The sequence below is a fragment of the Eutrigla gurnardus genome (assembly GCF_963514095.1).
Source record: "Eutrigla gurnardus genome assembly, chromosome: 20".
In the NCBI taxonomy this organism is placed as follows: Eukaryota; Metazoa; Chordata; class Actinopteri; order Perciformes; family Triglidae; genus Eutrigla; species Eutrigla gurnardus.
Window position 1 is genome coordinate 16,902,745 of NC_139931.1, and position 12,357 is coordinate 16,915,101.

General features: G+C 41.9%; 2 protein-coding genes across 2 annotated transcripts in view; both read right to left on the reverse strand.

Annotated features, from left to right (window-relative positions):
* LOC311031623 (NACHT, LRR and PYD domains-containing protein 3-like) overlaps positions 1–12,357 on the reverse strand; it is a 52,725-nt gene that overhangs the window by 2,018 nt on the left and 38,350 nt on the right. The window lies entirely within an intron of this gene.
* On the reverse strand, positions 3–11,493 carry LOC311031411 (NLR family CARD domain-containing protein 3-like; the record flags this gene model as incomplete). Its single annotated transcript, XM_084037724.1, is given in 9 exon segments — positions 3–514; positions 2,052–2,098; positions 2,809–2,959; positions 2,962–2,981; positions 3,860–4,033; positions 4,114–4,287; positions 5,947–7,702; positions 8,792–9,078; positions 11,364–11,493. Coding segments are annotated over 8 exon segments (3,108 nt in total), but the record flags the coding sequence as incomplete, so codon positions are not given.

The following is a 12,357-nucleotide window of genomic DNA, read 5'->3' on the forward strand; positions in this document are numbered from 1 at the left end:
GTCTGAGTCATGTCCATGTGGGGTTCCAAATTATACTGAAAGCTAAACCCGGGATAGAGGGGTTCGGTGAATCTGCAGTAGACTGTGTAGACGTGTGTCAGTGTGTCAGCAGAGATTGTGTAGAAGGACAGAGTCCCAGCAGGCCAGTCCAGATACACTGCTGATCTGGGAGTGTTTTTGTAACGTAAGCATGTTCCTATGTGATTGTGCCAAAGATTATTACCGCACACAGCCCAGGACTTGACATTCCCTCCTAGCTTGCAATCATTACCATCTCCTCTCCTGCCGATTCCTCTGTAAGCCACAGATATGTAACACTGTCCCTTAATCTCAACTTCCCAGTAACAGCGACCAGTCAACCCAGTTCCACACAGCAGCTGTTTGAAGTAATCAAATCTCTCTGGATGATATTGATAAGGCTGTTCCTCCTCCACGTACGTCACACGTGTGTTGTTCTCAGACAGTATGAGGCATCTGTGCGCTGTGTTTGGGTCCAGTGTCAGTTCACAGGCATCTGATAGAGACATGAAACAGAACGTACTTGTTATAGACACTTTTAATATGTGTCAACAGCAATAATGATGATGATCAGTGATCAGGAAACCATACTCTATACATAAGAACTTGGCGAAGTCATGGTGCCGATTAGTTTTGACTACGTTTTGGTCATTGCCATCTTGGCATTTTTGCAACTAGTAAAAGGAAGTGACCATATTTGGACTGCGGAGGAGCGACAGGTGGATCTGACGTAGACAAGCGGCATAGCAGCACCCCGAGCAGCAACCTTACTGGATCTGGATCCATCTGGATTCTGGTGTGAAGATGTTAACTACTGACAAATGGGGGCTTTTCTGTACCCAGGACTGCAGAAATATAAATCAATAATATTTTCATTAAATTACACATGAGATGTGAGAGGTTTTTCACGTCCTGTTACCCTAACACATTCCCCCCTCTGAAGTATGTGAAAACTTAAACAAGTCACATATTCAGAGAAATTTGCATCATCTAAGTCTTCTGAAGGCCAAGGTAAAGTAAGTTCTCTCGTTTTCTTTTCTTTATATTTAATGATATTGTAACTGTTACTGAGAATGACAATCTCAATGTACTTAATATGCTAAGTCCCTTCGTGCTATTAGGATGGACACCAATATATATATATATTCCATATATTTTCTAATTCTAATTATTTTGAGTCCTGTTACTCATATAAAGAGTTTGGGAACAACCATGGGAGTGGGATTCTCTCTAAAAGTTGCCTGAGATTTACCAGTAAATATTTTTGAACAGTGTGGTATTAGATCAGTGTTGTAAAAATCTTTTTTTTTAAAGTTACATTTCAAGGAATTACAATAAGCAAATATCTCTCCGGGTTCTCCGGCTTCCTCCCACAGTCCAAAGACATGCAGGATGGGGATAGGTTAATTGATGATCTAAATTGTCCGTAGGTGTGAATGTGAGTGTGAATGGTTGTTTGTCTCTACATGTCAGCCCCCCCGTGGTAGAAAATGGATGGATGGACAATTCATGTCCACGTGATGAAGTGATGATGAGGGTTCTGCCTGTTGAAAGACTTGCTTGAGGTTTTGAAGGCTTCTTTGGTTCTAACTGACTTGTGGGGAGTTTCGTGACAGACTGTCCGGAGTGGGAGGGGCCTGAACCCAAGCAACCCCTCTTGAAACACAGAGTCTCGTTACCCATGCTTTATGAGTGTGACTTATTTGCTTTCTTATCAATACAACCACTGAGTTTTGAATACATATTTTATCAGAGAACACAATTCTAGATCTAGCCTCTTAATTTATTCCTCAAAGTGCATCAAAATGTATGCATTTAACTTTAAAATGCTCATCATTTAGGTTGAGAATTCCCTTATGTGTTCAAAATATATTGCAGAAAAAAGTAAGTTTGATTCCAAAACCGTGAAGCCCTATCGGAATATCGATTCTGACAACTGAACAAGCAACAACCAGACATTGTGATGCTTCCACAACTCAGATTTCGATGGTGGACTTTATGAGAGCCTTATTCCAATAAAAACATATACTTACACTTCCGTAGACCAGATTTTAATCTCTGCATCCCGCCATGGTCCACTCTGAAAGAATAAAGCAAGAATAGCATAATCTATGGCGGCCCTCTGGTGTAAAACACAACATAATAAACACCACACTGAAATCACAACATTTCACAAAATACTAAATATCCTTCTAATCAAGATGATTTTCGGACATGAATATCATGTCCGAAAATCATCTTGATAAGAAGGATATTTAGCCTGAAATCTCCGCTCAACTTTAGCATTACAATGCAATGGGTCTAATTGTAGTAGTTTTTGAAAATATTTCCATCACTTATAACCCTGACCGCACCAACAGTGTGACAGTTTAGATGATCATTTTACCATTTGCCGATTTTCTTTAAGCTCAATACCCTAGAAGTAATAAACATACTTAAGCCTTAAAAGGTACAGTGTGCATTTCAGGGGATCTATAATGAGAATATAATACTCTTATTTTCACTATTTTCATTAGTGTACAATTACCTGAAACTAAGAATCATTGTGTTTTCATTAGCTTAGAATGTCTAGAGACAGCCTTTTGCCTTTTTACCCAGAGGCCTAAAGTAAAGGGGGTTTACTTGGCTGGTTGGGCCCCCGAGATCACTTTTGCCTGGAGCCCATAGACCCTCTTTAAACGCCCCTGGTTAGTTGGAACCACAAGGCCAGATGCCGCAAAATCTTACACACTGTCCCTTTCAAATTCTATCATATAAGACTGTACGCTCTCAGCCCTCTATGAAAAATACTTTAAAGTGTCCAGTCTCCACTGTGGATCCTCCAGTCCATCACGGAGGAGCATCACTCCTGCATCGCCTGGGTGGTTGTAGCTCAGGTCCAGCTCTCTCAGATGGGAGGGGTTGGACCTCAGAGCTGAGGCCAAAGAAGCACAGCCCTCCGTGTGACCTGACAGCCTGACAACCTGTGAACATTGATCAATAGTCAACTGTTGTTTTGACTATGCAGGTCCTCACTGTTGTTTGTGGTGTAACGGTACACAGAATTCAAGGTTCGGTATGTTTTCAGAAGACCAGGAAAATGCAGAAATAACATTTTGATTAATTTATTTAGAAAATTATTAACATTCAACAGTTAAGTTTAAGTTTAAGCACTCAAATACTGGCCTGTTGGCATTAAAACACATCAATAAACACTATAACATTAGTTATTACATCGTCCTGGTGTGAATCTGTCGTGGGAGGAGCCTGAACGCTGTGAGGAGAAGGACTCTTCCTTAATTAAATCTTTGAAATGTTCTGAACTTCAATTTTCTGGGTAAAATTTGCTCCAGAATTTCTGTTCTGCCTGTGCAAGGATTAGACACAAAACGCTGTTTGGGTAACGGGGCATACTATTACATACCAAACCAAAAGTCCTGTCCCAAAAATGTCCTGTATCTGCTCTATTAACACTTAAAATGACATCATATAGACATACATATCGCAGCGACCTCGTGGTTTGTACCATAGACAGTCTCTGGTTTCTCCACATACTCTGGCTCGGTCACTGTACTAATGTGAGGTTCTATCGTAGAGCTCTCGGTGAGCTCAGACCGCTACATTGTGTTTAGTCTCCATTTCTGAGGAGGGGAATCTTAATGCTGATAGGCTTCCGCATCCCAGTCATTTTTTCACTCCAGTTGAAACATTTCAAATAACCCGAAAAAGCAAATGATGCAAATTTAGCGTATTCATCTCATTTGCATCGTGTTTGGTGTGAACGAACATTTAAGAGGCAGTAACAACAATCTATACTACAGCTGGTCTGGAGTCATGTTAGAGCTTTTAAGTCAGTTCTAACCTGAGGGTTTCCAGTCTACATTGAGGACTCTCAAGTCCGGCAGACAGAAGCTTCACTCCTGGATCCTTCAGGTCGTTGCTGTTAAGGTCCAGCTCTTTCAAACTAGATGTCTGGGAGCTGATCGCTGAGGCCAGAGCTTCACAGCTTCTCTCTGACAGCTGACATTCACTCAACCTGGATAATAATCAATGAAAAACATCCACGTATCTAAAGATAAGATTTAATTATAATAGATCATATTTTACTCTGCTGACCTGAGAGCTTCCAGGTTACAGTGTGGATTCTCCAGTCCAGCAGAAAGAAGCTTTACTCCTGAATCCAGCAGGTTATTTTTATTCAGGTCCAGCTCTCTCAAGCTGGAGGTCTGGAAGGTGAGGACCGAGGCCAGTGTTTCACAGCTCTGTTCTGACAGGTTACAAGCACTTAGCCTGAAGAAGAATAAAAAACAATTTAATTAGTGGATGCTGGAAATGGAAAGCAAAAAGGCCACGACACCAAATTCACTGTGTATAAAGATGAAGATTACATGCATGCAACTTCTCAAAAGAGAGAAGGTGGTGAACTAATCTTTTCAACCATATAATCAACGTTATGTCCCCTTCAATCCTGTTTAACTCTAAAAATATGCCACTGTATGGAAGATAGATACTCTTGAGAGGGCTGAAAAAAGACTGATGTAATGGGAGGTTCATGTAGGTATTCTCTTTTGAGCCCCGTGTTAAGCCAATAATTGTTTACCTTTTCGCAATTTGGCTCGATTTCACAATGTGCACCCCCCCCCCCCAACCTGTAACTACTCCTGAATGACGTTTAATTTTACACACAAACAGAATTAAATTTAACTGACTAAATCAAGATTTTAAATTCGTACATATCCCGACTGGTACCGAGGAACTACCTACGATCTTATTGCACACAAAATGACTTACAATGTATGGTGTCATTCATAGACCAAATAATGATTAGTACAGGAAGCAGCTGACCTGAGAATTTCCAGTTTACAGTGTGGACTCAACAGTGCAGGACTAAATACCAGCACGCCTGAATCCTGCAGGTTGTTCATACTCAGGTCCAGCTGTCTCAGACCAGAGGACTGGGAGTTCAGGAAAAAGCCCACAGGGTCACAGCCTTTCCATGTCAGCCTGCAGCCAATTAAGCTGGGAACCAAATATGGCATTCAGAAAAACAGCAACTTTCCATTTAACCAGGCGTAATCTAGGCCAGGTGAGGCGCAGAGGTGGTTGTGGTTAATAACAAAGCCTGCTGACCTGAGCATTTCAAGTCGACAGTTTACACTTCGCAATCCCACAGAGAGCTGCTGTACTCCTCCGTCCTGCAGGTCGTTGTAAGCGAGGTCCAGCTCTCTAAGACTGGACAACTGGCACCTGAGGACTGAGGACAGCGCTTTACCACTCACGGATGTCAGGTTACAGCCATTCAGCCTGGAGAAGCAGAAATTGTGAAGATGGACATGCCTGTTTAAAAGTAAGTTGTGACTCAATGCAGTCAGACACACTTCCTATTCACAGAAGTTGCTTTTTATTCATTTTGATTGTGTCCCGTTCATCTCTTTCTTCCATAAATCTTTATTATGCTGGTGCTGAACATTCACATATTGTTAGAATCATTCCATCATAACCTTATCATAACATCATTGAGGTGCCATTAAACGAAAATTCCAGTATATTTCAACTTGCCATGTTTCTGAAAGAAATTGACCATAGTGACGCTATGGGTCGTGCTAACTTTTCATTATATCCATAACTGTGCAAACCTCCTCTGCTTGACTCTGAGTTTGACTCAAGAAATAAATGAAACAAGCAGACCTGAGAGTTTCCAGTCTACATTGTGGGCACGTTAAGCCACCTAGGATCTCCTGGAGTTCTGAACTCATCACGTTGTGACTCAGGTCCAACTCTCTCAGATTGGAGACCGGGGAACTGAGAGCTGAGGCCAGAGCATTGCAACTTCTCAGGGACAGCTTACAGCCACTCAACCTGAAAAAAATAAATCAGCAGAAAGAATGAACAAGGACCTAAAATATATGATTTACAGTGCTGAATATGTACAGTAAGTTGTACACCCACAGAGATGTCCGGGAGGCTTGAAGCACTGGCAGCAACCTCAGAAGACCTTCCTCTGAAGCAGAGAACTTCTTCAGGTCAAACACGTCCAAATTGCTCACTGATGACAGTAAGACGAAGACCAGAGCTGACCACTGACCACCTGACAATTTGTCTGTGGACAGACAGCTGAGGTACTGCTGGATCTCCTCTACGAGAGAACAGTCATGCAGCTCATTGAGACAGTGAAACAGGTTGATGCATCGCTCTGGAGAGGGATTCTTCCTGATCATCGTCTTGATGTAATGGACTTTGTCCTGATTGCTGTGTTCGCTGCTACCTGATTGCTTTAACAGGTCTTGAAGAAGTGCTTGATTGGTCTGAAGTGAGAGGCCAACGAGGAAGCGGAGGAACAAGTCCAGATGTCCATTTAGACTCTGTAAAGCCTTGTTGCCTGCACTCTGAAATAGGTGTTGTACTGCAGATTGCCCTGGGATGAGAGCAGACTGTTGGGAGGTTGATAGTTCTTCTGACAAGAGGTTGACACCAGAGTTGACACAGGACACAGTGACATGAACAGCAGCCAGAAACTCCTGAAAGCTTGAGTGGACGAAGCAGAAACGTTTGTCCTGGTTCTGCCCGTGGCCCTCTTTAAAGATCTGCATGAACACGCCTGAGTAGACGGAGGCTGCTCTGACGTCAACGCAGCACTCTACCAGATCTGCTTCATAGAAGATCAGGTTCCTTTTCCTCAGCTGCTCAAAAGCCAGTTTTCCCAGAGAGAAAATCATGTTGCTGGTCTCGGTGTTCCAGAGTAGATGTGTCTCAGTTCTTCCATGACATTTGTCATTCGCCACTTTGCACTGATCTAAAAGAAAATGGATATACATATTAGTCAAGGTCTTCGGCAGGTCTCCCCCATCATTGGTCTTCAACAAATCCTCCAAAACGGTTGCAGTGATCCAACAGAGGATTGGGATGTGGCACATGACATGGAGGCTGCGTGATGCCTTGACATGGGTGATGATTCTGCTGGCCAGCTCCTTATTCCTGAACCTCTTCCTGAAGTACTCATCCGTCTTATGGTCTGTAAAGCCTCTCACCTCTGTCACCATGTGAATGTATCCTGGAGGGATTTGATCGGCTGCCTCAGGTGTTGTGGTTACCCAAAGGCTGGCAGAAGGGAAGAGTTTCCCCATTAGGAGGTTTGTCAACAGCACGTCCACCGAAGCGGAGTCTGTAAGATCCATCAAGATCTCGTTGTTGGCAAAGTCCAAAGGAAGCCGACACTCGTTCAGACCATCAAGGATGAACACAATCTGGAGTTTATCAAAACTACATGTTCCGGTTTCTTTGGTATCAGCAAAGAAGTGATGAAGAAGTTCTACCCAGCTGAATTTTTTCTCCTGAAGCAAATTCAACTCTCGAAAAGTCAAAGGGAATATGAATTGGATGTTGTTGTTGATTTTGTCTTCTGCCCAATCCAGGGCAAACTTCCGTGTCATGACGGTCTTCCCAATACCAGCCACTCCTTTTGTCATCAATGTTCTAACTGATCCGTCTTGACCAGGTAAGCGTTCGAAGAGGTCTTCTATGTTGATGGTGTTTTCCAAATCAACTCTATTGTTGGAAGCTGTTGCGGACTTTTCCTCTGCGACGTAGAGCTCGGTGTAGATCTCATTCATCAACATCTGCTTCCCAGATTTTGTCGTTTGCCCGAACAAATGCTGAAACTCCTTCCTCAGGTTGGATTTGAGCTTACGCTGGCAGTCAGTGAGAGCTTCTGAATAGAGTACACAAAGAGATGGCATCAATTCTAAGTGGCGCAATGCAAACATTTCCAAATAGACACCAACCAGGGCTCCAGAGTGCAATGACATGCAAAAATCTGTGTGTCTGAACGTTTTCATTGGTCGCAACAGTGTGCTTTACATTTAGAGGGTCTGTCTCTGTGCGCACCTTGTACTCCTCACATGACATTGCAACCTTAAAACATACCAGCAATCATAAAGGAAGACAACTATTGATTGTTTTTTCATCAAGAAAAATGCCGCCATGAAATAGGAGCAGACCTGACAGCATTGCCGAAGGTAGTCACTCCACCCCCTGTCTCCCCTGTCCCTGGTTAAAGGATTCATTTAAGAAGTGGGGGTGGGGACAAAAAGTTTATAAAATGTAACAACATGAGAAACCTTTACCTTTTTGCTATCACCATCTCTCTGTCGTTATTTCCACATCTGTACTATATTCACATGTGGAGTAAACTTTGAAATATAGCCTTGGACATTTTCACATGCCAGCACTGCAAGCATAAAAGCGTGTAATGGCATTTTATAAGTCGTTTTTTCAACTATTCTCATTTGCAATGCAGCAGGGGCGGGCACGGCAAAAAGGCACAGGGAAAATGTTTCACTGTGCCTAAAAGAAAATGTAAAAAGTTTGTCTGGAGCCCTGCAAACGCATTTCTATAACCATGCTACCCATTCAACCTATTCCTGAGTAGGCAGAGTAGCAGCCTGACTAAATATTAAAAGACTCATAATTACTTTAATTCCTAATAGTCTTCTTATAGACATTAGAAGACTAAAAATCACCACATAACTGACAGATGAGTGCTGGGAGATGAACCCAATGGGGTAGAGGCCCAGCATTTTGGGGTGGGGGAGGAGCCTTATGGCCTTATGTACCATGAGGGAAAAGGGGGATTAAGTAAGTAAATATACTGAGATTACTAATTTGGTAGTCTTGTAATTGATTTTTGTTGGAGTCATGGGTTCATTGTCCAAATTACAATCAATACATTTAATTAATTCAGAGAATATTTTAATCACTTTCTCCAGTGAGAAACAATAAAAATGCCAACACATACCTTTGGATGTTGTGCTGATGTTTGTTAAACGCTGCACCAAGTCATTCTTGTTGATCAACTTCAAAACCTTAATGGCCACCTCCACTGCATTTTTGTTGTGGTTCTCTACAATCTCATCCACGGTGTCCATTCTGTCTGCGTTCCCCAGTTGGCTCCTTGGGATCACTGGGAAGCCTTCCAAGACGTCATCCTGCTGCAGGAACCATTTGAACTTCTTAAACTCTCCGTCCGCCAAATCCTCCAACGCCGCCAACAGCTCTCTAGGTGTTGCCATGGTTTCTTGCTTGCTGAAATACCATTACACGGACAGAAATGGGAGTTAAATCAACATTGAACTTTTTATGTCTTAGTACTAGTAAAAATGGTGATTGTTATTAGTTATTATGGTGACAACACAAGTCAGTGTTGTTGCAGCTGGGAAGAGAGCGGATGGAGCTCCAGAGACCGATGGCTGGCTAGTTAGCTACGTAGCTAGTAGTTCTCACGAGTGGTGGGACGTGAGGGGGAGAGACTGTTAGGGCACACTCAGACTGAGCCAACCGTACCACTCTCAAGCATAATTGAGCCTAATGTCCAGATTGTTTGGCCAGTGTGAGCGCTCAGTTCCGTACTTTAAAACGGTACGCTTCCTCAATCTTGGCATGATTGGAAGAGGTGGATTTGAGTACGGTACGGTTCATGCATGAGCACATGCACGGGTACGCAATGTGGACATGTCGTAGGCTTTAAGTGATAGGCTGTCACATTCATTATCGCTCGGTGAATCTCATAGAGCTGCATTCACTCCGAATAGCAAGCCAGAGATCGGCTCAGCAGCATTGGTAATGCTCCGAAATAAAAAAACAACGTTGTGATTTAACTGCAATCTATGGAAAAGAGTGCGCCAAAATAACAATGATTGGTAAAAACTCCCAAGTCATGGTTTGTTAAGTTTGACGATACACAAATAACTTGCGTTTGCTTATCTTGGCAATGGCTTTCGGCTCACTCAGAGCTAGGCTATGCTAACACCATAGCTGCTCCGTAAACACTGAAAATAGCGTTATCGACATAATTACGGCAGCGACCTTGTTGTTTGTACCACGGAGTCTCTGGTTTGAACTCAAAGTTTGGTTTGGTCTCTGTATGAAACATAAGATACTATCTCACGGCACCGGGAGACCACAGACTGCTACGCTGCGTTTGCCTCCATTACCGATTCACTGACGAGTGACGATACGAGAAGAATCTCACCGCTGTTAGGCTTCGCATTGAAATATTTCAACTCGAGCAATGAAACATTTCACCTCATTCGCGTACAACATGCTATTTGTCATGCCAGTAAGTAGCAGGTCGCGCCTGGTCATTTTAACTTTTTTTTTTTTCAATTTTACCCATTCTGGCTCTCTACAGTTCACCACAGTGCTACTCCACTGCTCGTTTTATGCAGACGTTAGACGTCTTTCAATAATGTGAATTTGTACTTTTTATTTATTTTCCATGTTATATTTTGTAATTAGTGGAGTGCACACACACGCACTCACACACACATACACACACATGTAGGCGCACACAATAGGATCCTGTTACATTTCATCTTTCACACAGCCGAGTTGATGGACAATCAGGTCTTCATCAGTTCGAAGCCACATTCATGTGAATTCTAAGTGTTATGGCTCCACCCAGTGGTCAAATAAACACCGTCTCTTTTCTTTGCAGAATTGAAGTTTGATTAACCAGTGTCAGAGTAATAAACCTGATTAGTTATTGTCAATATCTGTTAATAGCAAAGTTATTTGTTATCAGCTTGTTCTTTTTCTATTCAAATAAACCTGCAGTGTTTTAGCCAGAAAGAAACACTGCTTTGATTGGTGTGCAAGAAAAATAACCAAATGATAAAAAGAATAAAAAAGATAACCAAATGTCTATGCACAAGTGCTTAAAAAGTGACTTGTTCATGTCCTAAAGCATTCAAATAAAAATATTAACTATTAACTATGAGTCACTCCCCATATTCCATTAGAGACTAAAGTCCCTGTTGTTCAGAGTTCACCTGGACTCTGCTTAGCCTTCTCCCTCTATAACCCCACCCCCTCCCATAAATAAACTCAACAAAAACGTAGTATTCATTCCTTGTTTGTATGAAGTGGCACTTACTTTAGTATTTTGCACTTTGCATCTTAGCACTGTTGTATACCAGCTACGGGTTAACTTAGCAATTGGGCGTGCTTGAAACTTGTTCTTGTGAAATCCTGACTGTACTGATAGCTATACACTGAACTTTCTTCCAACTAATGTATTTATAAGTCGCTTTGGATAAAAGCGCCTGCCCTAAATGTAAATGTAACTATCAAACCATTAAACATGCATGTAATCACATTATCAACCATGAACAAAACATTCTGCTTTCAATATGTTTCAAGTTCCCACAGCTTCATTTAAAAAACATTCATTATACTGTATGATAGCCTTTTCTCTTTAAGATAGCTGGTCTGTAGCCTGACACCGATATTGAATGGTTATAATGCTAAAAAGACTTTTCTAAATTGGATTATCGGGTATTCTGTGAAAGCAGTGAGGCAGAAAACAGTACCTTCTCTCACCAGACAGAGGTCTCGGTGGAAGCTCTTTTTCCTCTGTGTGGGGAGTCCAGCTCTGCGTGGTGCTGTGGCGAAGACCAAGACGCACTTTCGTCTGTGAGCTATTTATCTGCCAACCAGCGGACACAGGAGCAGCAGCTGAGGAGGAACAAGGTGTTCCTCTCATGTCAAATAGGGAACCGCATTGTAAAATAAAAAAAAAGAGCTTAGATTATTTTAGAGGGAAATCAATCAAAGGCCTCTGGTTTTTGTTTTTCTGTTCTACAAGCCAAACGGACGTTTTTATTTTCAGGGCTTCGTCTGTCTGTGTGATTTTAGTGGAAGGATCCAGAGCAAAGACTTAATAACTAACAAAATAAAGGCAAGTTTAAAAAAGTAAATGTATAAGTATAAAACATGTCATCAATGTCTCTTATAAATTAAAAGGTAATTTCCGCTCAATTGTGAGGAAATGTCTTTTGAGTATACAGGTGCACTAGACCTCAGATCTCTAGAGTAGCCTGAATGCATTTCAGATGCATCTTCTTATATCCATGAAGCATGCCATATTGGCTCTGCTCATCCTGGAGAAACACTGCATCGTCCAGCCGATAAGAACGGGCATTACATCTAACCAACTGCAAACTCACGATCGCAAAGTGGACAAAAAGACAACTCCATCTATATTTATTTCCCCAAACACAAGACTGCATTTCCGGTAATGGAATACAATATCATGCAAACAAAAGAAAAAAGAAACCAAAATTGCCATTCCATTTTGGTTGTAAAACAGAAAAACAAAACAGGAGGCCCTGTACTATTTCTTTTGTTTTTTGTTATTTTGTTTTGGAACGGAATGCATTGATTATTACACTCGCCGTTATTCAGAATTATTTGGCTGGATGCTGTCAATAGCACCTTTAAATCACATGGCCCTATCCTCTTCCATACTACTGTATTCTTTCAAAATGCATTCTGTCCCGTTAACGCAACAACATTCCACTGCTG